Source organism: Capricornis sumatraensis, chromosome 17 (genome assembly GCF_032405125.1).
Source record: "Capricornis sumatraensis isolate serow.1 chromosome 17, serow.2, whole genome shotgun sequence".
Taxonomy (NCBI): domain Eukaryota; kingdom Metazoa; phylum Chordata; class Mammalia; order Artiodactyla; family Bovidae; genus Capricornis; species Capricornis sumatraensis.
The window spans coordinates 71984239-72011047 of NC_091085.1; the positions used below are offsets into that span (position 1 = coordinate 71984239).

A 26809-nucleotide genomic window follows, 5' to 3' on the forward strand; every position below is an offset into this window, starting at 1 on the left:
GTTTCCCCCTCTGGAGTTAGGGGTCAACGGGGACTCCTTCCTCACGGCACCACAGCTAGGTGGGGAGGAGATAAAGCACCCAGCCTGGGCGGGTGGGCCATGGGCCCCGCAGACGCACTGAGGGTTTCACCTCCCCGCCCCCTCCAGGCTGTTGGGGGAGCCCACAAAAGGGAAGAGGCCGTGGAAACGCGACACTTCGTCTGTGTGCCAGCCTCGGCTCAGGGGCCTCGCGGAGGGGCCCCCAGCCCAGCCTTGGACGCCCGCCCGGGGTGCCGGGGCCCCAGGAGCGCTTGTTGTCAGGGGATCCATTTTCTCACCACGGGGACTGGGAAGCCTTGGAGTGGCTCCCCGTTTCTCTTCTCTCCTGCCCGAGGATCTTGGGTTCTTGATATTTAAAACATAAATAAGGGCAATACCGAAGAGCAAAATGTTGGCTGTTGAAGATTCAAACCCAGGTGGCTCAGTGGTAGAGAATCTGCCTGCAATGCAGGGGGCCCTTGGAGTAGGAAATGTCAATCTACTCCGGTGTTCTTGCCTGGGAAATTCCATAGACAGGCAGAGAGGAGCCTGGCGGACTACAGCCCCTGGGTTCGCAAAGAGTCGGACACGACAGCATACACAAGCACACCAGCGTATAATGTGTGTAAAAGCGTGTCCCCCTCAAACCCCCTTTCCTTTCCCGCTCCCCCAGATGCAGACACAGTTAGGGTTCTTGATCTCCTTGGAGACTTTCCGCTGCTCCAGAGTGGCTTATAAATCAATATTATGTATTGATTTTGTAATTGTATTTTTCTTTTTGCAAGGATAGTGAATGCTTGGGCAAGATTTTAAACGTCATGGAAACATAAGGTTTGGGATGGAAAGCTCCCCCAAGTGAGGAGTTTGGTGCTCTGGGACCCACCCCTCCAGCCCTGTTGGTGGTTCCCAGCCGTTTGGACAGCTTGGCTCCCACGGCATGTTTGGCAAAGTTTCAGGCATTTTTTGTTGTCACAACCAGAGGAGAGTTTGCTCTGGGCATCTCAGTGGGTAGATACCAGGGAAGCTCCACCACGTCCTACAGTGCACAGGACGGCTCCCAGCTCAGAGAATCCTGCCGCCCCGAGTGTGCGATGTAGTTTCCAGGCTGAGGGACCCTGGTCCCAGTGCAGATCGGTCAGTGCACCCTGTCGTATGGAAACAGGGCAGCATTCTACAGAAAATCCCACAACGTGCTTTGTTCTTTCCCTGCGCATTAAAAATTTTCTTTTAAATGCTTTGTACAATTTTTTAAAGATTGCTGTCGGCTTGCAGTTATAACAAAATATTGGCTGTGTTCCCCGTGTTGTCTGATACCCAGTTGAGTCTGTCCTGTGCCCAACAGCTTGTGCCTCCCCTTCGCCTACCCTCGTGGTGCCTGCTCCCCCCTGCCACCCCACTGGCAGCCACCAGTTTTCTCTGTATCTGTGAGTTTCCCTCTTTGGGGTTATATTCACTAATTTGTTGTATTTCTTAGATTCCACGTATAAGTGACATCGTATATGTGCCACGTTGTCTTTACCCATCCATCTGTTGATGGGCACTTAGGTTGCTTCCATACCTTGGCAGCTATAAATGGTGCTGCTAGAAATATTGGAGTGCAGGTATCTTTTCGAGTTAGTGTTTTTTCATGTATACTCAGGTAGTGTGCTTTTAAAAATTCAACAGTGAGAAACAGTGCGTCTGTCACCACCTTATTATTTTTAATGGCTGCAAAGCAGTTTGTTATGTGACTGAGCCCAAGCTTTTTTTATCAAGGCTCTTGCAGATGTACATTTGGGTTGGTTTGAGTTCTAGGCCCCCACCGAGCATCTTGAGGCACATGTTTGCTTCCTGGGATGAGGATTTCTTGATTGACAGCCAGTTCTGCTCATGGGCCCCCACCATGGGGTGTGATTGCGATTAAGGTGATTCTTCCTTTCCTTTCTTTCCCTCGATCCCTCTTTCTTTCTTTTTTTCACTTAACGTTTATCAAAACTTTGTCCCAGGCCCAGTTACAGTATCTCCTTTCATTAGATGGTTTATTTTCATTTCAAGAAAGAATAGTTTCAGGTACGTGCGTGCTGAGTTGCCTCAGTCGTATCTGGGCCCCAGGGATGCCAGGAGGACCCGGTCCACCGATTCAGCCTGTGCCATCCGTCGGCAGCCACTAGCCGCGCAGGATTCTTTCAGTGTAAGTCAGTTAACACTAAGACCCAGATGCAGTTTCTCAGTCACACTGAGAAATGGCCGTCGCCCTGGGCAGCCCAGATGGAGAACGTCATCGCAGTCACAGAACTTTCCAGTGGACAGCGCCCGTCCAGACAGGCAAGCCGAGTGAGGGGTTGGGATCACTCAGAGAGTGGTAAGTCCCGGGGAGACAGAGTAACCTCCCCGGCACCCCCTTCTTCCAAGGGAGTGACCTGACAGATGCTGTGGGAGTGATGGCAGAGCCCCAGGCAGGCCAGGGTCTGCAGTGAGGAAGTGGAAGCAGCAAGTGGAGACACCCCAGCGTGGGGATGAGTGGTCTTGTGGACGCTGGGGGCACCCCAGTGGGCCCTGGGGGTGCTGGCCAGAGCTGAGCTGGAGAGGCGAGGAGGGGCCAGAGGGCAGGGGAGCCACCAGAGGGTTCTGAGCGCTGCTGCTACCATCCGTGTCTCAGAGAGACCCCCCGACTGCTCTCAGGGTGAGGGTGGAGGCAGGGAGGCCCGTGAGGAGGCTGCCGTGGGCCTCAGACAGGTGACAGGGCTTGTACCGGGTGGTGGCCGTGGAGGGTTAGCAGCTCTTTTTGAGGCGATGGTACCAACTCTGTTATTGTTGTCTAGTGGCTAAGCCCTGTCCGACTCTTTGTAACCCCATGAACTGTAGCCCGCCAGGCTCCTCTGTCCATGGGGTTTCCCAGGCAGGAATACTGGAGTGGGTTGCCATTTCCTTCTCCTGGGTATCTTCCCATCCCAAGGATTGAGCCCAGGTCTCCTGCATTGGTAGGTGGATTTTTTTTTTTTTAAATCATTGAGCCACCAAGGAAGGTGGGTAGCAGCTTTGAAAGTGAAAGTTTAGTCGCTCAGTCCTGCCCGACTCTTTGGAGCCCCATGGACTGTAGCCTACCAGGCTCCTCCGTCCATGGGATTTTCCAGGCAAGAGTACGGGAGTGGGTTGCTATTTCCTTCTCCAAGGTAGCTGCTTTCAGTCCAGTTCAGTTCAGTCGCTCAGTCGTGTCCGACTCTTTGCGACCCCATGAATCGCAGCACGCCAGGCCTTCCTGTTCATCACCATCTCCCGGAGTTCACTCAGACTCACGTCCATCGAGTCCGTGATGCCATCCAGCCATCTCATCCTCTGTCGTCCCCTTCTCCTCCTGCCCTGAATCCCTCCCAGCATCAGAGTCTTTTCCAATGAGTCAGCTCTTCACATGAGGTGTCCAAAGTACTGGAGCTTCAGCTTTAGCATCATTCCTTCCAAAGAAATCCCAGGGTTGATCTCCTTCAGAATGGACTGGTTGGATCTCCTTGCCGTCCAAGGGACTCTCAAGAGTCTTCTCCAACACCACAGTTCAAAAGCATCAATTCTTTGGCACTCAGCCTTCTTCACAGTCCAACTCTCACATTGATACATGACCACAGGATAAACCATAGCCTTGACTAGACAGACCTTAGTCGGCAAAGTAATGTCTCTGCTTTTGAATATACTATCTAGGTTGGGTCATAACTTTTCTTACAAGGAGTAAGTGTCTTTTAATTTCATGGCTGTATTCACCATCTGCAGTGATTTTGGAGCCCCAAAAAATACAGTCTGACACTGTTTCCACTGTTTCCCCATCTATTTCCCATGAAGTGATGGGAACAGATGCCATGATCTTCATTTTCTGAATGTTGAGCTCTAAGCCAACTTTTTCACTCTCCTCTTTCACTTTTTAGCTCCTCTTCACTTTCTGCCATAAGGGTGGTGTCATCTGCATATCTGAGGTTATTGATATTTCTCCCGGCAATCTTGATTCCAGCTGGTGCTTCTTCCAGCCCAGCGTTTCTCATGATGTACTCTGCATAGAAGTTAAATAAGCAGGGTGACAATATACAGCCTTGACATACACTTTTTCCTATTTGGAACCAGTCTGTGCCTTGACGTACTTCTTTTCCTATTTGGAACCAGTCTGTTGTTCCATGTTCAGTTCTGACTGTTGCTTCCTGACCTGCATACAGATTTCTCAAGAGGCAGGTTAGGTGGTCTGGTATTCCCATCTCTTTCAGAATTTTCCACAGTTTATTGTGATCCACACAGTCAAAGGCTTTGGCATAGTCAATAAAGCAGAAATAGATGTTTTTCTGGAACTCTCTTGTTTTTTCCATGATCCAGCGGATGTTGACAATTTGATCTCTGGTTCCTCTGCCTTTTCTAAAACCAGCTTGAACATCAGGGAGTTCACGGTTCACGTATTGCTGAAGCCTGGCTTGGAGAATTTTGAGCATTACTTTACTAGCATGTGAGATGAGTGCAATTGTGTGGTAGTTTGAGCATTCTTTGGCATTGCCTTTCTTTGGAATTGGAATGAAAACTGACCTTTTCCAGTCCTGTGGCCACTGCTGAGTTTTCCAAATTTGCTGGCATATTGAGTGCAGCACTTTCACAGCATCATCTTTCAGGATTTGAAACTGATACAGAATTTTCATGGCCCATGCAAGAACTCAGTTATTTATTTAACATGTATTGTTTGCTTATTTGACTGTGCTGGATCTTAGTTTGGGCATGTGGGATCTCGTTCCCTCACCCGGCATCAAGCCTAGGCCCCCTGCTTTAGGAGCTCAGAGTCTGAGCCACTGGACCACCAGGGAGGTCCCTGTTCACCCATTTAAGGTGTACAGTTAATTTAATGGCTTCTAATATATTCCCAGAGCTCTGCAACCATCATCACATTCAGTTTAAGTATCTTCATCACCCCTTAGAAAGCCCTGTACGCACTGACCAGTCGCCGCCTACTCTCCTAACTAACACTCTCAGTCCCAATTAGCCATTCACCTACCTTCTGTCTATAGATTCGCCTGTTCTGGACAAATCGCACGGAGTGGTCATTTATTTCTCACCTCTTGCACCTGGCTTAGAGTTTTCAAGGGCCGTCCGTTTTGTAGCGTATATCGGTACTTCCTTTTCATGGCTGAATAATATTCTGCAGTATAGATGCACCCCGTTTTATCTATCCATTTATCAGCGTTAGGCATATCTGGGTTGTCCCAACTCTTTGACTATCATGGAGAAAGCCGCCATGAACGTTTCTGTACGAGTTTTTGTGTGGACATATGCTTTCATATCTTTGGCTGTCTCCCTGGGAGAGGCATTGCTGGGTCACATGGTAATACCTCCAGTTTTTTCCTTTGAGGGGCTGCCAGACTGTTTTCCAAAGCAGCCGCACCGTTTTACAATCACACCAGCTGTGTGTGAGGGTTCTAATTTTTCTCCATCCCAACTGACGTTTGTTATCATCCATCTTTTTGATTCTAGCCATCTTAGTGGGTATGAAGTGGTATCTCACGGTGGTTTTTTTTTTTTAATTGAGCTATAATTGACATGTAACGTTACAGTAGCTTCAGGTGTACAATATGGTGATTCAGTATTTGTATATATTGCACTGTGATCACTGTGGTTTTGATTTGGCATTTCCTGTTGGAGCATCCTTTAACGTACTTACTGGCCATTTGTGTACCTTGTCGGAGTCATGTCCATTCAGACCCTTTGTCTCTTTTTAAGATCACTTGTCATTTTATTATTGAGTTGTAATTATTCTTTGTACTTTCAGGATACAGGTGCCTTATCAGACATAACGGTTTGCAGGAATGTTCTCCCATTTTGTGGGTTGTCTTTTCACTTTATTTCATTTTTTTTTCCACTTTCCTAACAGTGCCCTTTGAAGCACCAAAGGGCTATTCATTTTGATGTAGTCCAGTTTACTTTGCTTTTGGTGCTTCAGCTTCTGGTGTTCTATCTAAGAAACCCTTGCTTACTCCATGAAGGTGAAGAAGATACAAGTGTGTATTTTCTTCTAAGAGTTTCCTCCTTCTGGCCCTGACATTTGGGTCTTTGATCTATTTTGAGTTGACTTTGATGGTATGTGATGTGGGGTTGGCAGCATGTTTTGAAGGCAGAGTCGACCAGATATAGAGAGAGGGGAGATAGAGGACGGCCCGAGGATCTTGGCCTGCCCAGCCGGTGACCGGAAAAGCGAAGACAACGCGATTGGAGGCGGGGAATCTAGGGGCCTGTTTTGGGCACATGAGGCCTCAGACCAGCGTGGGCAGTGAGTAGACATGGTCAGCGGGCAGTGGGACCCGCAAGTCCGGAGTCCCAGCACGGAGATACAGAGTCCTGATGGGATTTATTGAAGCCATGGGGCGTGACGAGAAGTGGGTGAGTGGCCCGTGTGGCTGGCCTGGGTCACGTCTTGACACGTCCCTCTGAGATGCACGGAGGCGGGGAAGGAGCAGCCCTTGAGGTTGGAGGAAAACCGGAGGGTCTCATAAGACGTCACAGAAGAGGCTGTGAGGCAAGGGGTCAGCCTTGCCCTTCACTCATGCTGTGTGTTCTTAAGCAGATGCCTCCCCTGAGTCGGGAAGATCCCCTAGAGAAGGAAATGGCAACCCACCCCAGTACCCTTGCCTGGAACATCTCATGGACGGAGGAGCCTGGTAGGCTACAGTCCATGGGGTCGCAAAGAGTCGGACACGACAGAGCAACTTCACTTTCTTTTCACTCTCCCCTCTCTGGGCCTTTCTTTTCTTGTCGGTGCAGGGACAGTGTGAGGCCCGTAAAATGCACCCTCCAGAGTCCCATGTTTACTGGCTTGTGACTACATCCCCCTGTATATAAAAATAACAAGATTCACTCCAGCGCGCCTACTCCATCGTATTCATGTACTGGTTCTCTCTGTATCTGCGCGCGTGTGCACACGCGTTCGCGTACATGGAAAGATGTCTGTAATGAGGCCAACCAGAAGTTACCAGTGGCGGACATTCACAGAGGGCCCATCGCACACCGGGTGGGGGGATGGCAGGGGCTGGGGAGGCTCCCAGGTCTCACGCACGCCTGCCCCCTGCTGGCAGCTCCGAGTTCACACCCTTTCTGCCCGCTGGTCCTCTGTTGGTTCAGCCCTGAACCCAGAAGCTGAGGACTAGTGTTATGGATCTTTCCCCACATGGTCAAGTCTCAGAGGGGTCAAGGCACTCACCCGAGGTCATACGGTTATGAAGTGGCTGAGGCTGGGCTGAACCTAGACCCGCTGATCCTATATGTGACCGCCCCCCCCGTCCCCCCCGCATCATTTGAGGTGGACCACCCACCATGGATGTGGGCAGGGGTGAGCAGAGGTGGGCATCGGGCACCCTTGCCCTTTGGCCTTGGAGGTGCAGCATGGCCCCTCTCATGACATATTCTTCCTGCCAAAGGGGAAGCCCCAGTCAAATCTCCTCTTCTTGTGTCTCCCACGTCTCAGGGGTCACCGAGGGACCTGGGCAGGGAGCGTGCCCTCCCGGACAATGAGCCTCCGCTCCGGCAGGTGAGCCCCACAACCGCGGGCCCTCGGAGGAGCCACAGCTTCTGCAAGGACAGGAGGACCGGGCCCTTCGTGGTGAGTGATGCTGGCGTGGCTGGAGCGGATGCTGCTGGGGACGTCCCAGGCTGGTCCCAGGGCCTGAGGAGGGTGAGGGTGGGCTCCCGGTGATCGTCCGGGAGCCTGCTGCGGCCTGGCTGGGCCGTGGCTCGTGTCGTGACGTGAGACGGTGTTTGGCGGCTCTGCCGGGGAAGCTTCCCCTCTGGTGGGTTTGTGGCCCCCTCTGGAGGGGCAGCCCCTGGTATCTGGCACCGTGAGGTTAGAACAGGCCCTGGAGTTTTGAGAGCCCTGGGTTCACATCCTGGCACCATCTCTGCTTCTTTGAACAACTCACTTAATTCTTCTGCACCTCAGTTTGTTCACCAGGAAAACGGGACTGTGATTCCTGTCTGTTTTACACTGTTGGGAGGATGGAGTGAGATTGTGTGGGGCCCAGCGAGTCATAATTCAGACAGTAACCGATGGTGTGGTAACAACGGGAGGACAGCAGCATCGGGCTGGTTCTGCAGCTGGATTGCCTGGATTCATTCACATCCTGGCTCTGCGTGGAGCTAGGGGTCTGACCTCAGTTTCCTCATCTATAAAATGGGTATAATAACAGCATCTACTTCATGGGTTGATGGGGGACTCAGATAACTCGAGAGGTGTTTGGCTTGCTCCTAGTTACACAGTAAACACTTTACTAACTGTTATGTTACCATTATTATGATTATTGCTTTTGTGTATCCTTTTGGCTGTCAGTGAGCTCTGTCCTTAGCCAGCACTTCCTCCCTCTCAGCCTGATTCCTCACTTGTGAAAGGAGGCGGGTAAGTGAGGCAGCAGGACCCCAGGGGAGCCCCCGTCTGCCCAAGCCTCAGTGTCCCCAGCTGTGCTCCAGGGCTTCACCACTTCTGATTTTCCGTGATTTTCTTTTCTGTTTTTTGTTTGTTTTTTTTTCACTTTTGTTCCATGATCCTTGGAGATGTGCTGAGCTCTGCACTTCCTCCTAAAGTCCCTCCCAGGCCCTGGGCCCTGCCTGGGGACATCTGAGATAAGCCTTTTTAAATGAGCAACACCGGTTCCACGCCCAAGGTCATTCTGAGTTGCAGGACTCTGCGCATTTCAGTGGTCATCTGTGCCTGGTCTCACGTCTCAGAGACGTGGGATCCAGCAGTATTGACATCTGAGGTCCGTTCCTTCTAGCTCTGTGACCACCAGCAACAAACTTCACTTGTCTGAACCTCTGTCTCCTCCTCTGTAAAATGGGGTGAAGATGCTGCCCCTGGCAGAATTCTTGCCAAGAGCTGACAGTGAGGCTGGGGGTGACTTTGCCCGTGAAGGGACTCAGACCTTGGCTGAGAAGCCCCCGAAGATTCACAAGTGTCCAGATCTCTGCTGCTGATTCCTTTTCCACCTTTGTCTCCACGCTCTCTCAGGCACTGCCTCAACTTATCTGGTTGTGTGTGTGTGTGTGTGTGTGTGTGTGTGTGAGAGAGAGAGAGAGAGAGAGAAGGCAAAGGTTACGGAGGGGCCAGCATACCCGTCCCAGTCTCTGCTTGCTGGCCCTTCTTCTTCCTCCGTGGAGTCCTTGGGTGGCTCGCCTTGGCTCCCTCCCTCTGGCCCCAGAGGTCTCTGCCCCACTGCAGTCTGTTTGATCACCTCTCCCCTGGAGGCGTCTGGGTCTGGGTACTGAACCTGAACCAGACAGAGCTGGGGCCTCGGACCTAGGTTCCCGGCTTTTGGGACTGACGCCTACAGTTCTGGGGAGTGATCACCAGGAGGGCAGTGGTGGTGCTCTCGCTTTCTTATGCCTCCCAAATCCTGACTATGGGGACTTTAGCACTGGGGTGCTGGGGTGCTGGGGCTCTGGAGGCTGGAAGAAGTGGGTTCAAGTTCTGGCTTTGGCACTCTGTGACCTTGGGCAGGTGACTTGATGGACCCCAATGAGCCTGTTTTTGCTTCTGTAAAATGAGGATGGTCCTAAGTGGCCTCAAGAGTAGTTTTGTGGGCAGGAAGTGAAGTCGCTACGCGCTCAGAAGAGTAAACTCCCACTTCACGCCTTGGCGCAGGGATGGCTGTTCCTTCTCCTCCACTGCCGTTGCCCTTCTTCCTCCTCCTCCTCACTCCCTCTCCTCCCCTCCTCCCTCTCTTCCTCACCTGGGCCAACTCTCTCGTTATGAACAGGGAAGTTGAGGCCCCCAGAGGGGGGCCCAGGGCGACCCTGCAGGTGACGCCTGGGGTCCCTGAGCCCCGCTTGGCCGGATGGCCGCCCTGCCACTCTGGAGGTCAGAGATGGTCAGACCTGTGTTTTGCACCCCGTGGGGTATTTGGAGAGCCTCTCACTAGTGGATAAACGCCGTCTGCTGTTACTTCCGTCACTCTTGATCGATGCCTTTGTCCTGTTGGTTTCCAATTGAGATTCAGGTCCATCTCCCTTTTTTGAGCCTGTGCCCCAAGCCTTGTCAATCCCCAGTCCCCCCTTCTTGTTAGGGAATATGAATCCCATTTTGCAGAGGAGGAAACTGAGGCTCAGAGAGGTTAAGCCACTTGCCTCTGGCCACACAGTCAGAAAGCAGGGGACGCTGGAATGGACACTGGGCCTATTTCACCTCCAGCCTTGGCCCCAGACCCTTTCTGCTTCGGCACTGTGCTTGTGGCCCAGCCAGCCTGCCAGCCCCTCTCAGGTCTTGAGCCTGCAGTGCTGGGGACATTCGCTCACGAGGAAACAAGACACCCGACCAAGCCCCTGGGCTGAGAATTTGACATTTGTCCTGTACAGGTTTGGCCACTGTCCAAAGGGTGCTTGGGACACACCAGGGCTGATGCCCTGCTGATCTACAGAGCCCTGCCCACCCCTGACTCATCAGACCCTGAGCATGAGGTCAGACTGGTCCCAGCCGACCGTTTCAGAGAATTTACCATTGCAAACCTCTCTTTTCCTCCTCTGTAAAGTGGTGAATCACAGAAATGACAATACCCACCATGGTGCTTACTGTGGGGCATGGACCCTAGTTTATCCCCATTTTGCAGGTGGGAAAACTGAGGCTCAGAGCCAGTAAGTGCCTCTGGCAAGGTCTAAGTCTGGAGTCCAGGCTCCTAATCAGCTGCTGACCCTCCCAGTACTCTATGACATCGTGTGGTAGAAGGACGGGGCTGAAACGAGGTTTATAAAGCGCTTAGCACAGTGCCTGGTAGTGAAGGAACTGCCTGATAGATGTACCTGCTGTTAATTATGATTTACTGCCAGCTGTTTTTATTCCCCTACATTCTCTTGAAAGTCTACTGATAGAGCAGGAAGTTGTCCCCAATCTTAGGAGTCCTTGGCTGCTGAGGAAACGCGGCAGTGTCCGACCCAGGGTCCCGCAGCCTGGCTGGGCTGGGGCTGGAGCTCTGACTCCGCAGCCAGGGTTCTCCCCGGTCCCCTGCTTCCCCCAGGGCACCCCTAGGACCTAGGGTCTATGTGGCAGGTCTGAGCCCCGTGCCGTCTCCTCCTTCCCTCCTCCGGGGCTGGTGGTGGGTGGGCGCGCCCACGTTTCCTCGTAAAGTGAGCCTTTGGCCCGCACTTGCAGATCATAAAACATGGTGACTCAGCCTTGGACCGTGACAGTGAGTCTTGGTTCACCCCGGAGGCCCCTCCTGTGACCATGAAGGCACAGATTCACCAGCTCTGGGGGTTCCCTGTGATGGGGCAGGCAGGCGGCCCCTGGGAACCTCAAGAATGTTCTCTCCAGTCCCCAAACTCGTCGGTCTGCACTTGCTGGCTCATCTGGTGATGAGTTCACCTCGTCTTGGGCCTACCGTGTGCCAGGGAAGGGGAGGGAGGCTGAGGTGAGGGGACTGGGCGGGTGGGAGCTGGCCCAGCAGAGTGACCCCTCTGCCTGGGTGAGTCCGGACGATGGACTAGTCCTTGGCGCGTGATGTGGAGCTGAGTGGTGAGGACCTGGCGGCAAGCTGGGCTCTCAGGAAGCCCAGGAGTCCTCTTGGCAGGTGGCTAATTTCATTTGTTAATTGCTTCTTGTTTTTCACTGCTGAGCTGGATGGGGCTGGAGAAGAACTGAGTAATGTATGTCTCAGCTGATTAAAGTTTCTTTTCGGGATTAAAACCAGCCAGACCAGAAAGCCTTTGTTTCCTAGGTCTTAAAATGCAAATGACCAGTTGTGCCTGAGATTTTTGTATTGGGGAGATTTTGTGTTTATCCAATTACCCAGCTGTCTCTCCACCCACTCACCCACCCACCTACCTTCCCACCCATCTATGTTCCCACCCACCCACCCTCCATCCACCCACCCATCCTCAGTCCAGTTTTTAATACAGGCAAAGCTCTACAGGACAAGTTAACTTGTCCTCACATCGCTCCCACTCTCAGACTATAAACCCAGGATGACGCACACTGGTCGTTTGTTGGTTCTGCGGCTCGCTGAATGTCTTGAGTGGCAGAAGTGGGCTGAGTACCTACTGTGTGCCACGTGCTTTTCGCTCCTTCAGGTGCAGCCGTGAACCAGAATACTCTGGTGTGGGGAGAGCGTGGGGTTTTCCAGGAGCTTCCAGGCGTTACCTGCGGAGGGATGGGCTTGAGCATGTGGACAAGACCCAGCTGAGAAGCACCCTCAGGGTTAAAATAAGGGGCAGTGGTGTTTTCCACAGCCAAGCAGTTATGACTAGGGGTGTAGGTCAGAGATGCAGCTTGGGGCGCCCTCTAGTGGCCATTGCAGGGGGCGGTTGGAGAGGGTAAGCTGGAAGCTGGGAGGCCAGTTAGGAGGTGTTTGAACCATTTGGGTAAGATCGTTTAAAAAAAAAAAAAAAAAAAAAATATATATATATATATATATATATATATATATGAAAGGGAAGTTGCTCAGTCGTGTCCGACTCTTTGCGACCCCATGGACACCAGGCTTCTCCATCCGTGGGATTTTCTAGGCAAGAGTACTGGAGTGGGTTGCCATTTCCTTCTCCAGGAGATTCTTCCCGACCCAGGGATCGAACCCAGGTCTCCTACATTGTAGACGGACACTTTACCGTCTGAGCCACCAGGGACGTCCATATATATATATATTTAAGTATATTTAACAGAAAATTTGCCATTTTAACCATTTTAAGCATACTGTACGGTATCATTAAATACATCCACATTGTGTAACCATCACTACCATCGGCCTTTAGAGATTTTCTCATCATCCCAGACAAAAACTGTGAACCACTAAACACTAACTCCCTTTACCCCTAGCCCCCAGCCCCTGGCAACCTCTGTTCTGTGATACTTTCTGTCTCTATGAATTTGCCCTTTCTGAGTACTTCTTATAAATGGAGCCATTTAGTATTAATACGTATCCTTCTGTGTCTGGCTTATTTTATTTAATGTAATGTCTTCAGGCTCTGTCAGTGGTGTAGCAAGTGTCAGTACTTCACTCTTTTTTTTCTTTAACCACTGAGCCTTTTCCACGTGTGAACCCCATTCCGTGTCACTGCCGCCTTACACAGGGTGCGAAATCAGAAGGCTGGGAGGGCTGAGGGTGATCTGATTTCTTTGCTTCACCTCCTGGAGAAAGTATGTTGTTGACGTGCCGTTGCGTGAGAATGATGCTCATATTGGAATAATCTTGACTCATTTATTTTTGGCGAGACAGTAAATGATTAACGAACATGCACTTTCAACTGCCAAGAGTCACAGTTACTTGCTTCAGCCCTATAGCCGACTGAGACGCACCGGGGGCCCCCTCGCCCGGGCAGGGTTGCTGGGTCCAGAGACGCACCGGGGGCCCCCTCGCCCGGGCAGGGTTGCTGGGTCCACACGGTTTCAGTTCCAGGGTGCCCCCTAGGGCATCTGTGTGTGTGTGCGTGCACATATGCACACACGCACGCGCCCTCGGGAACCCCCAACGGGCCCGCTCGGCCTGGACTCTGGTCTCACTCACGTTCAGCTGCCGCCCCCGGCTATGGTCACCTCGCTGAGCTTTACTTCTCCCAGCTGCAAAATGGGGCGAAGCCCACTCCGTGCCCGCCACAGGCTGTGGTGAGCGTTGGAGGTGGTGAATTGCAGAGTCCGAGTTAGTGGTCCAGGTCCCAGGCAGACTTCGGGCTTCATTCTAGAAGTGTCTGCAGAACACCTCCCGTGCGCTTGGGGATAAGCGCGGTTCACACAGCCCTTCCTGCACGATGAAGCCACCTCTTACTCGGGCTCCAGTCCAGAGGCACTGAGTGCGCTGTGACCCCGCCCGCCCACACGACCTCCGCTCACCCCCCGCGAGCCACGCTGGCCGCCGGAATGTTCCCGACGCACGTGGGCGTCTTCCTGCCCCGGGGCCTTGGCCCTGCCTGTTCTCCAGATTCCCTCCTGGCTTCCCTCCTCTCGGGGCCTCTGTCAGCTCTGTGTCACCCCTCGGCGGGGCCCCCTGATGGGACACGCAGACACCTCTTGTCACATGCAGCGTCCATCTGTCGCCTCGTGTCTTCCTGCCCCAGCAGAGTGCAGGCTCTGAGAGGCAGGGACAGCCAGTGCGGCGCTCGGCACCTAGCAGGCCCTCAGCGGGCGGGTTTTCGTGCGCTCCTGGTATACTCACAAATGTGTGCATCCGCACAGCAGTCCGTTTTAGATTTTCATCACCTCTCCGGGAAGACCAGCGCCTCCTAGCGATCAGTCCCCCATCCCCTCTTTAATGTCATTTATCAGACCTCAGGGTGTGCCGGGCATCCTGCTCAGTTTGTTGTCACGGGGACCCTTCGAGGCAGGAACTATTCTCCTTCCCATTTTCCAGATGGCAAAGCCGAGGCCCGCAGAGAGAGAGATGAAGAGAGAGAGGGAAAGCCACTTGCCCACATCACGCACCCGGGAGGGGGAACAGCTGGGAGGATCTCAGGAATAAATTTAATGTTTCCCAAAGCACTAGTCATTCTCACAGAACCTGGAAATTTCTCATATTCGTTAACTACTTGCACTAATATGTAGTTAATGTTTTTGTTGAACTTGGCTCACTTTAAAATAACAGCTTTCAGTTCAGTTCAGTTCAGTCGCTCAGTCGTGCCTGACTCTTTGCGACCCCATGAATCGCAGCACGCCAGGCTTCCCTATTCATCACCATCTCCCAGAGTTCACTCAGACTCACTTCCATCGAGTCCGTGATGCCATCCAGCCATCTCATCCTCGGTCGTCCCCTTCTCCTCCTGCCCCTAATCCCTCCCAGCATCAGAGTCTTTTCCAATGAGTCAACTCTTCGCATGAGGTGTCCAAAGTACTGGAGCTTCAGCTTTAGCATCATTCCTTCCAAAGAAATCCCAGGGTTGATCTCCTTCAGAATGGACTGGTTGGATCTCCTTGCAGTCCAAGGGACTCTCAAGAGTCTTCTCCAACACCACAGTTCAAAAGCATCAATTCTTTGGCACTCAGCCTTCTTCACAGTCCAACTCTCACATCCATACATGACCACAGAAAAAGCCATAGCCTTGACTAGACGGACCTTAGTCGGCAAAGTAATGTCTCTGCTTTTGAATATACTATCTAGGTTGGGTCATAACTTTTCTTACAAGGAGTAAGTGTCTTTTAATTTCATGGCTGCAGTCACCATCTGCAGTGATTTTGGAGCCCAAAAAAATAAAGTCTGATGCTGTTTCCCCATCTATTTCCCATGAAGTGATGGGACCAGATGCCATCTTTGTTTTCTGAATGTTGAGCTTTAAGACAACTTTTTCACTCTCCTCTTTCACTTCCAAATTTGGCCTTGGAACACGGAATGAAGCAGGGCAAAGGCTAATAGAGTTTTGCCAAGAGAATGCACTGGTCATAGCAAACACCCTCTTCCAACAACACAAGAGAAGACTCTACCCATGGCCATCACCAGATGGGCAACACCAAAATCAGCTTGATTATATTCTTTGCAACCTAAGATGGAGAAGCTCTATACAGTCAACAAAAACAAGACCGGGAGCTGACTGTGGCTCAGATCATGAGCTCCTTATTACCAAATTCAGACTCAAATTGAAGAAAGTAGAGAAAACCACAGACCATTCAGGTATGACGTAAATGAAATCCCTTATGATTATACAGTGGAAGTGAGAAATAGATTTAAGAGACTTTATCTGATAGACAGAGTGCCTGATGAACTATGGAATGAGGTTTGTGACACTGTACAGGAGACAAGGATCAAGACCATCCCCAAGAAAAAGAAATGCAAAAGAGCAAAATGGCTGTCTGGGGAGGCCTTACAAATAGCTGTGGAAAGAAGAGAAGCGAAAAGCAAAGGAGAAAAGGAAAGATATAAGCATCTGAATGCAGAGTTCCAAAGAATAGCAAGGAGACATAAGAAAGCCTTCTTCAGCGATCAATGCAAAGAAATAGAGGAAAAGAACAGAATGGGAAAGACTAGAGATCTCTTCAAGAAAATTAGAGATACCAAGGGAACATTTCATGCAAAGATGGGCTCGATAAAGGACAGAAATGCTATGGACCTAACAGAAGCAGAAGATATTAAGAAGAGGTGGCAAGAATACACAGAAGAACTGTACAAAAAAGATCTTCACGACCCAGATAATCACGATGATGATCACTCACCTAGAGCCAGACATCCTGGAATGTGAAGTCAAGTGGGCTTTAGAAAGCATCACTATGAACAAAGCTAGTGGAGGTGATGGAATTCCAGTTGAGTTGTTTCAAATCCTGAAATATGATGCTGTGAAAGTGCTGCACTCAATATGCCAGCAAATTTGGAAAACTCAGCAGTGGCCACAGGACTGGAAAAGGTCAGTTTTCATTCCAATTCCAAAGAAAGGCAATGCCAAAGAATGTTCAAACTACCACACAATTGCACTCATCTCACATGCTAGTAAAGTAATGCTCAAAATTCTCCAAGCCAGGCTTCAGCAGTATGTGAACTGTGAACTTGAGATGTTCAAGCTGGTTTTAGAAAAGGCAGAGGAACCAGAGATCAAATTGCCAACATCCGCTGGATCATGGAAAAAGCAAGAGAGTTCCAGAAAAGCATCTATTTCTGCTTTATTGACTATGCCAAAGCCTTTGACTGTGTGGATCACAATTATCTGTGGAAAATTCTAAAAGAGATGGGAATACCAGACCACCTGACCGACCTCTTGAGAAACCTATATGCAGGTCAGAAAGCAACAGTTAGAACTGGACATGGAACAACAGACTGGTTCCAAATAGGAAAAGGAGTAAGTAAGGCTGTATATTGTCACCCTGCTTATTTAACTTATACGCAGAGTACAGCATGAGAAACGCTGGGCTGGAAGAAGCACCAGCTGGAATCGAGATTGCCGGGAGAAATATCAATAACCTCAGATATGCAGATGACACCACCCTTATGGCAGAAAGTGAAGAGGAACTACAAAGCCTCTTGATGAAAGTGAAAGAGGAGAGTGAAAGTGTTGGCTTAGAGCTCAACATTCAGAAAAAGATCACGGCATCAGGTCCCATCACTTCATGGGAAATAGATGGGGAAACAGTGGAAACAGTGTCAGACTTTATTTTGGGGGGCTCCAGAATCACTGCAGAAGCTGATTGCAGCCATGAAATTAAAAGAGGCTTACTCCTTGGAAGGAAAGTTATGACCAATGTAGACAGCATATTCAAAAGCAAAGACATTACTTTGCCAACAAAGGTCTGTCTAGTCAAAGCTATGGTTTTTCCAATGGTCGTGTGTGGATGTGAGAGTTGGACTGTGAAGAAAGCTGAGCACCAAGAAATTGATGTTTTTGAACTGTGGTATTGGAGAAGACTCTTGAGAGTCCCTTGGACTGCAAGGAGATCCAACCATTCCATTCTAAAGGAGATTAGTCCTGGTTGTTCTTTTGAAGGACTGATCCTGAAGCTTAAACTCTAATACTTTGGTCACCTCATGCGAAGAGTTGACTCATTGGAAAAGACTCTGATGCTGGGAGGGATTGGGGGCAGGAGAAGAGGTTGACAGAGGATGAGATGGCTGGATGGCATCACCAACTCAATGGACATGAATTTAAGTACAGTCCAGGAGTTGGTGATGGACAGGGAGGCCTGGCGTGCTGGGATTCATGGGGTCGCAAAGAGTCAGATAGACTGAGTGACTGAGCTGAACTGAGTGAGCGTGCTCTCACGTCAGCACACCACACTTGGGTTATCTGCTCATTGATCAATGGACATCTGGCCCGTTTCCACTCTTTGGCACACCTCTCATTTGCGCAGTCCCCTGGTACTGGGAATACCAGACCACCTGACTGACCTCTTGAGAAACCTATATGCAGGTCAGAAAGCAACAGTTAGAACTGGACATGACGGGTTCATTCCTTCACTATTCTAACCTCTGTCTGCACTTACTATTTATTTGTTTTCTGATCCCCCGTCTCCCTGTAGCAAACAGGAATTGCAAAATTATTAGGCTTATGACTCATTTGTTCAACACCGTGTTGTCAGGACAGAGTTGGCCTTCTGCCAATGTTTGTTTGTTTGTTGAATGATTGAGTGAGTGAGTGATTCAGCGAGTGGGTGAGTCAGCAGCCCGCAGGGGGCACAGGGAGGCGCGTGCACAGCTAACTAACCTGGTGAGGCAGAGGGTTCAGTCTCCCTCGATTTGGTTGTGGGGGAAGCAGAGGGTTTGGGGTCCCAGGTGAAGCTGGGTCTTGACAGGTGCCTAGAAATCGGGAGGTGGGGAGAGGTGGGAAGGGCCCCCTGGGCAGAGAGGGTTGAGGCTGAGCAGCGGCCGCAGGGCTTGACTGTGCTGCAGAAGAGGTTTGTGGTCCCCGGTCCTCAGCGGGGACCCCTGTACTCACAGGGTGGCCTTGTCACTGGGCAGAGCAGAAGGCTTGCAAGAAAGGGGAGAGTTTAGTCAGGGGTCGGGCAGCGCCCTGAGGACCCCATTCCTTCCACCTCAGAAGCCCCCTGACCTGGTGACCCCTCCAGTGCCAGCCTCAGACAGTTGCATTCGAGGCCTCTGAATCCAGATTCGTGGGTGGTGTCCCTTGAGATCCTGTATCAGGGGCTGTCCCCCAGGAGTCAGGTCAGGTAGGGATGAGAGTGTAATGACAAACCAAGAGAGGATGGCGGGGTGTGGAGGGGAGCCTCCTGGAATGGTCCTGCCTAGAGTGGCCGGACGATCCAGTGTTTCAAGCAAAAGTGATGATGGGGATTTGATCTTCCTGTGAAATCTTGCCATTTTTATACATTGTGCTGTGCTTAGCCATGTCTGACTCTTTGCGACCCCATGGACTGTAGCCTGCCAGGCTCGTCTGTGCATGGGGATTCTCCCGGCAAGAGTACTGGAGTGGGTTGCCATGCCCTCCTCCAGGGGATCTTCCGAACCCAGGGATGGAACCCAGGTCTCCCGCATTGTAGGCAGATTCTTTACCATCTGAGCCATCAGGGAAGCCCATTTTATACAGTAGAGGGGAAAAAAAATGTTTTTAACTTAACCACACCCAGCTGCCTTCAGTTAACGCACAGGGTACTGGCAGTCTCGACGCACATATTATCTTGCTGAGCCCTTGGGAAAGTGAGTGACTTGGCCTCGGCTCACCCAGTGGGCAGGTGCCACCTGCAGGCTCTGCCCAGGGATGTTGGACTCTTATTTTTTGGAAACCTCCACCTTCACAGCTCATCAGAAATGTCCGGGGTGTCCACCAGGGGGAGTTCTTGCTGCAATTTCTCTTCCCTTCCCCCGTTCCCCCCCAGTCCTTCCAGATTGAAAAGACACGAGCTTCCTGGTGCAGTGCTTACGAGTGACCACCAGAGGGCAGGGTGGGGGGGGTGATCTATGTTCAGCATTTTGCTTCACTAGTTTTTAATGCCAGGGCCTTCATTCTGTATCCCCCCAAATCAAGTTTTCCGCGTCCATTTAGATTTTTACTTTAACGCCTGTCGCTGGTTTCGGAGCACGTGTCACTCAGCTCGGTTCCCCGCCAGGTGTCTGGTGCGTTTCTATTTTGCCGGCCTTTGAGGTGCTGGGCTCAAGTTGGGACGTTCTTCTGCAGCCCTCACCGCGCTGGCCACCGCAGTTGGTTTTTGCTGATGGTGTTTCTCTTTTGAAGAAACTATTATTGTTTGTTTGTTTTTTCGGAAAAAAAGTTTTTGTTTCTAAAAGAGGTGTGTGTGTGTGTGTGTGTGTGTGTGTGTGTGTGTGTGTGTGTGTGGAGTGAATGCATGTGTCTAGCGGATGGGCAGCCCACAATGACAGCCCCGTGAATATAGAAATGGCATTTCTGACTTAAGTAGATGTATTTCCAGAGATGCTGCGTTTTCTATCTGAACACAGGGTCCCTTGAGAATAGGGGCATTCGGTCATATTTCAAGTCTCGGCTCCAGGCAGCCTCCTCTAAGAAGCCCTCCTGGGTTGCACCTTCTCGTGTGCACTCCATTCATTCAAATAAAATAAAATAGTGCCCCTGCCTTCTGCCCCCTTCCCCCTAAAAACCCCCGACTCTCAGAGAGTCACACCCGGGGACTACCAGCTTTACATCCCTGTTTTCCTTCGTGAACGTTCATGTTGATTTTAACAGCCTCCTTATCTTTTTAACAGAGGTTTCTGCTCATGGCTAAGCCCTCTGAGTAGGTTTTTGGCATGGTTGCTTGTACATTCAGTCATTTTTGGAAAATGAATGACGCTAACCAGGATTGCCAGGTATTTCCTGGGCAGTAGAGTGGTTAGGACTCACTGCTTTCAGAAACCCCAGGGGCCTGGGTTCAGTCTCTTGTAGGGAAACCAAGATCCCACAAGCCATGTGTCTCAGCCAAAAACAAAACCAGAAAGGGGATTGCTGAGGACCTGCTGTGACCCGGTGTGGGGTTGGGGCGAGGGGAACCAGGCCGACCATGGTGGTGGCCCTTGGGGAACTGACCTTTGAGGAGGGATTGAAGAAGGAGTCACAGAAATGCAGAATGTTCTTCCAGAAGGGGTGCTGTGGGGCCGCCCTGAGCCTGGGCTGGGGGCTGCAGATGGGGGAGGCAGGCACACAGAATGGTTAGATCTTAGGCCAGAGGCCCCGCACTGACAGGAGTGACCCAGTGGAGCGGAGGGGCGTGTGCTTGCTTCCTGGTGCTGCCGTAAGGGATCACCGCACGCTCAGTGGCTCAGAAACAATAGACTCTTATTCCCTTTCTGTCCCTGAGGCCAGAGTCTGAAATCCAGGTGTCAGCAGGCCCCCCTCCCTCCAGGGATTCTAGGGGCGGATCTTTCGCTCCCTCTTCCAGCTTTGGAGAAGCCCAGGCGTTCTTCGGCTTGTGGCCACAGCCTCCAGCCTCTGTCTCTGTCCTCTCTGGACATCCCTCTCTGGGGTTGTGGCTTGTGGACACTTAATTTAGTGTCCCAGGTGGCACTGGTGGTAAAGAGCCCGCCTCCCAATGCAGGGGACACAGGAGACGGGGGTTAGATCCCTGGGTCGGAAAGATCCCCTGGAGGAGAGCATAGCAACCCACTCTAGTGTTCCTGCTTGGGGAATCGCATGGACAGAGGAGCCTGGCAGGCTACAGTCCACAGGGTCACAAAGAATCGGACATGACTGACGCAACTGAGCCCTTAGCACACAGGGTGATCCAGAATAATCTCACTTCAAGATGCTTAATTGAACTACGTCTGCAAAGACCTTTTCCAAAAAAAGGTGGCATTTACAGGTTCTGGTCACACGGGTTCTGAGGGGCCACCGTCCCATCCACTACGGGGAGGGAGATTTTCTTCCAACCGAGGAACAGCCTGAGCAAAGGGCCTGAGGTCACCTGGCCCACCCGATTGCGGTGGGGCAGGTGTTGGGTCAGATGGCCAAGGTGGGAAGGGGCCTGGGGCGGAGGGATCAGGAGCCAGGGGAGGCGTCCAGGGGTGTTTGGGGTCGCGTCACCATCGTGCACGTGGGTGGCTCCCCTGGCCGGGTGAGAAGGGCCCCAGCGGCAGGATGTGATTAGCCCAGAGGACCAGAGTGAGGTAGGGGTCAGTTTCGGCTTGGGCTGGGGGCGCGGCGTGGGGAGTGCTTCTGGGGGCCTGACCTGGTGACTGCGGCCCCCTCCAGGCTGAGGAGGCGGGACTTTGCCGAGGGAGAGGTCTGTGTCGCTGGTGCCTGCCCCCCACCACCACCTCGTCGGGGCTCAGCTCGGTTTCTCCACCGTGGACTCACCACGTCTGACTTTTTCACTTGTTTATCCTGAGCGACCCCGCCGTGTCTCCTGTCTGTCTGGCTCCACGCCTACCCGCTTCCCCGCTCACGCCCCACTGCTCCGCTCTCTCTGGTCCGGCAGCCCCTCTGCCATCTCTCTGTGTCCTTGCTGCCTCTGACTTTTCTGCAGGTTCATCTCTTCCTGCCTGTGTGTCTCTTCCCCGCGCCCTCAGGGGCCCCTCCTCCCCATCTCTGTCCTCTCTGCCCCTCCCAGCCCTTTCGTCTCTGGCCCGTCCCTGTCAGGCTGTCGGGAGGCTGAGGAGTTGGCCTCCAGGCTCCCCGGGGGTGGCGGACTGTTCCTCCCCACGCCAGTCAAGGTCAGCAGCGTCCACCCCCAGCACCATCCTGTTAGCCCCTTGGCGAGCGGAACCCCGTTCTCCAACTGTGCCTTCAGTCAGCCAGTGAGCGGGGGCCTGGTGGTTTCCCCCTGCGCCATCGTCTGGGGCCTGCCCCTGCCTGCTGGATGCCGGGCACCGGGTCACGTCGGAGGAGCCACGGGCCTGCTTCTCAAGGGCTCTGAGGCTCGCGCCGTGGGTGGTGTCCTCCTGGGTTTCCTGTCAGCTGCGCGTCCCCGAGTCAGGTTGTGGGGCTGTGTGCAGTACAGCTGGTCCCCGGGGCCTGGCGGGTGGGGGGGTGCCTCAGCCGAGGGCGCTGCTGTGGGGTGCTCGTGCGTGCCGGTCCAGTTCCGGCCGTGATGGGGCTGGCTTGATGGAGGTGGTGCTGAGCTGGGGCTCTGGCCCACCCCCCAAGCCCGGTTAACCTGGGCAGCACCCTTTGCAAGCTCCCACCTCCCCATGTGGCCAGTGGAGGGGATGATGATCACCCTGGGGAAGCCCCGCGGGGACTTTCCTGTCCTGTGCAGGAAACCCTGAAGTGCAGGGAAGCTCCATCCCACTTTACAGGAGGGGTAACCGAGGCTCGGGGAGGCGGGGTGATGGGCCCCATCACACTCTTGGGAAGGAAACGTCCAAGAGAGGTCGCCTTGGGCCAGCCTTCAGGTGTGCTATAGCCGGGAGTTCTAGCTTCTGAAGAGGAATGCTCCCCCTGCCCCGACTCCTCGGCGGCAGGGGTGGCCTAGGAGCCCGCACCACCCCCCGTCCCCCTGGCTGCCCACCCACAGGAGCAGACAAAACCCAGGACTGGCTGGGGTTTCCAGCTCACTGTGTGACCTGGACCAAGTCCCCTTCCCTCTCTGGGCCCCCCTCGTCCCCCGCTGGAAAAGGGGGCCTCCAGGGCTGTTCAGACGGAACTTGGCTGAAGTTGGGAGGGGCTGCGTGAGCCTGAGTTGATTTATGTCCTTAATGTGGAAGGAGTTGGGATGAGGGGGCAGGGGGCTTCCCCTCGGTGTGTGGTTTTGGGGAGGAACTTACACTCACATGACACACGCAGGCAGACACTCAGGTCTGGGGCTCCATCCTCGCTCCTTCCCTCAGTGGAAAAATCCCCCGGTCCAGAGCACCCCGAGGAGGGCCTTGAGTCCAGACCTGAGCAGCGGCTCCCAGTGCCCTGGACAGGGCCATCCTGCCAGCCCCCTGGCCGCCAGCCGGCCCCTGAATGATTCATGCCGCCTTGAACTTGACTCCTGCGTGACAAGCCGAGCGGGAAGAGCCGCCCCTCCAGAGGGAGGCTGGAAGCGTGCGATGCAGGCGGCATAGCCCCTGGCACCAGAGATGGAGTATTACTACTGCCCCAGCTTGCTGAAGCTCCTGCGGTACCTCTGGGTGAGTCTGGCCGACCGGACTCGAGTCTCTCGTCTCCTGCCAACTTTGCTTCCTGGCTCTGCCTGGCCGGTAGCGCCTCTGTGTTCTTTAGAAATGGTGGTTGTTTCAAGGAGGGAGGGGGTGGGGGTTCGGTTTGGGAAGCAGAAGGGCTCGTCGAAGAGGAGAGGGTCCTGCCCACCGTGATCGGTGGGCACAGGGGCTGCCCCTCCGGTCCGCGGGGAAAAAAACAAACAGGAAAAACGAACGACCTTTCCAGAAAGCACCATTTCTTTGATTTACGAGATGGCTCTTTATTCTGAAATTACATCCTTCTTGCCTTTGTTGTGTCCATGTAAAATGGTCTCGTCTTTTATGAGGCGAAAAGAATAGAGTTTGTTTTTCCTTCGGTGATCTTACTAAGCAAGAGGAAAATGTTGGAACTCTCACATCGCAGCCTCTTTTCTGTCAAAGTATAGAGGAGGAAAAAAAAAGCCCTCAAAACTTCTTGTGGCAGAATGCCCAAAACAGAGAACCTGTGGGGAAGTGCTTTGTGGGGTATAAAGTGCTTCTCAGATCTTGCTTTCACTCTGAGACTGACCTGCTGTGTGTCTGCTGGCAAGCTGCTTCCCCTCTCTGGGCTTCTGTTCCCTCATCCCTCGCTGCCCTAAGGGGGCGGGCCTCGGGTGGTGGTGGTGGGTCGTGTGACCTTCATCGGGGCTCTGTGAACAGAGGGGCTTGGCAGAGAACCGTCACAGGTGGTCTCGGGGTTTTTCGGAACATTGACCAACCCAGTTGAGAACGCCCAAGAAAGAAAGACTTGGGAAATATTATTCTTTCCCCGTCCTGAATGTTTGCAAATACTTCAAATGCCTTCTCACCCAGGGAATTTTCCGGAGCTCCTAAAAATACAACTTTAGGAAACATTGTCCTCCAGCTGCCCCGCCTCCCCCTGCCCTAGTTCCCTGCAGCAGTGGAGAAACCGGAGACCCTCCTAGTACTTCCCCCTTAATCCCTGGCTCTTGCACATTGTCTAACTGTAAATGTCAAAGGACATTGGTTGATTTTTTTTGTTTGTTTGTTTTATTACAAAAATAACGGATGGACACGGTAGAAAACTTGGAAAGTTTTGAAATGCCCGAGAAAGAAAAGAAGCAACCCGTAATCGTTTGTGTTTGGAGAACCTGCCACCCGCGGGGTCCTCACATCTTTGACGCCCTGGGCTCCAGTGTTAGGGAGGCTGTGATACACTGATTGATAGTAAGAAGTGCACATTTGGCCTTTGTTCCTGTTTCTGCCACAGAGCTCCTAAAACCCTTGGAATTTCCAGACTGATAAAAGTGGTAAAAGAGTCTAGATAGTCACACATGACCTGCTGTTAATGAGATGACTTTTGGCCAGCACCTAAGGATGGGGGCTGGTTGCCAGGGAAACCAACTGCCTGAGTCCTTCCTGTTTCCCAGGAAGCCCCATCAGACGGCAAGGGACCGGCTAAGCACCGATTATTGTAGGGGTCCTGATGTGGGGGAGGGGTGGCCTTTCCCCTCCCCGCCGTAGACTCACATGGAGCAGAATGTACACTCACTCCATCAGCCTGGGCCCCTAACTGCTCTCAGCTTTCTGCTCCATGTCACCTCTTCATGATTTCTGTGAATACTTTCAGATTTATAGAAAAGTCGCAAAGGTGGTCGGGGGAGTCCCTGTGTACCCTTCACCCAGCTTCTGCTCACGTTAGCACCCTACTGTAACAGCCGCAGTACAATTTGTCCAGCAGAGAAATTAACATAGGTTCAGTGCTATTGGTTTCCCTGGTGGCTCAGCTGGTAAAGAATCCGCCTGCAAAGTGGGGGACCTGGGTTCAATCCCTGGGTTGGGACAATCTCCTGGAGGAGGGATCTCCAGTATTCTGGCCTGGAGAATTCCATGGACTCTGTAGTCCATGGGGTCGCAAAGAGTCGGACATGACTGATTGACTTTCACTTCACAGTGCTATTGGTATTAACTAAACTCCAGACTTCATTCCAGTGGTTCTCATCCAGGGGTGACCTCCAGGGCACACTTGGCAATGTCTGGTGACATTCTTTGATTGTCACAGCTAGGGTGGGGGTGAGGGGCTGCTGGCATCTTGGGAATGGAGGTCAGGGCTGCTTATAAAAAAGATCCTACAGTGAGCAGGACAGTCCTACCCCCCGACCCCAAACACCACCGCCAAGGATGACCCGGCCCCAACGTCAATCACACCAAGGTTGAGAAGCCCCGCTGATGTCTCCAGATTGTCCACTGATGTCCTTTCTCTGTTCCACGATCCGACACAGGGTCCCACGTCATATTTTGCCTCTAAATTTCCATCCATCGCGGTGAATGAATGAGTGTAGACCATGCGCATCTCAGCTTACGTGCCCACTGGTAACGGGAACGTCTGCCCACATCGAGACACCCTCTGTAAGCGTGATGTCTAATGCCGATTAATACCCGGCACTTGTCACCAGCCCTGACTCTTCAGCCGTTCTCCCTGGGCCACACACTTGGGTTGCTCCCAGGCAGGTGGTGCACGCACAGCTTAGTGACCATCGTTCTCAGCCTTAAGCCTTTACTCGATTTTCAGGTTATTTTCTAAGTCAGCTTCTTGGAACTGGGGCCACGCGTGGGCTGCAGCAGGTTCTGCAGAGACTGTCCTTCGTCAGCGGGATGTCGGTGGTTTCCTGTTGGCGGCCCGAGTCCCCCACGGGGCTACAGTTCTGTTCTGGGCTTGCGGGGAAGAGTCTGCCTCTTCTCCCCCTCCACCGCCGTCAAGCCCAGTCACTGCCCAGCATGAGCTGGGAAGTGGGGGAGGGAGACTGAGTTTCTGCTTCACATCATTAGTAACTGTAGCTGGTGGCTCCCCTGCCCTGGCTGTTTTGAGTTACTTAACCGCCTTTGTTGATGAGATAACCCAGCCAGAAGGTCCCAAGGCCTGTGGCCTTGCTGGGCCATTGGTACCAAGCAGGTTGTTCATGATTGTCAATTGGCAGCAACGGGAATAATAACAACAGTGGCCGCCTGCACCACGGCCATTCCTACTGAGCACTTGTAAAGCGTCTTTCATGGGCATCTCATGAGAACCGAGAAGCCCAGCTGTCGGTCTCATTATCCCCATTTTGTAGCTAGGGAACCCGAGGCTCAGAGGTTAAGCAGCTTCCTGAAGGCTCTCCCAGCGGGGAGGTGTCAGGGCCTATAACTGAGTGCTGTTCTCCTGCGGCTACTTTGTCGAATCTGATCTTCCCATTTCTCAGATGGGAAAACTGAGGCCCACAGGTTGGGGCAACTTGCCAGTCTACGGGAAAGCTCTCTGTCCGGATCCACTTTTTCCAGGTGGAGGACTGTAGAAGGATGTCGCCCGAGTCAGGCTGGGCTCTGGAGCCCTGGCTTAGAATCCAGGCTCTGCC

General features: G+C 52.5%; 1 protein-coding gene across 2 annotated transcripts in view; it reads left to right on the top strand.

Annotated features, from left to right (window-relative positions):
• Window positions 1–26809, top strand: part of KIAA1671 (KIAA1671 ortholog) — a 127031-nt gene that overhangs the window by 12254 nt on the left and 87968 nt on the right. Inside the window, exon 5 of one of the 2 annotated variants that reach the window (XM_068989479.1) lies at window positions 7472–7606. In XM_068989479.1, coding sequence (XP_068845580.1) covers window positions 7472–7606 — 135 coding nt within the window. Of the gene's footprint in view, window positions 1–7471; window positions 7607–23297; window positions 23409–26809 lie in introns of those variants that run through there. The other variant, XM_068989481.1, reaches the window with a different exon arrangement.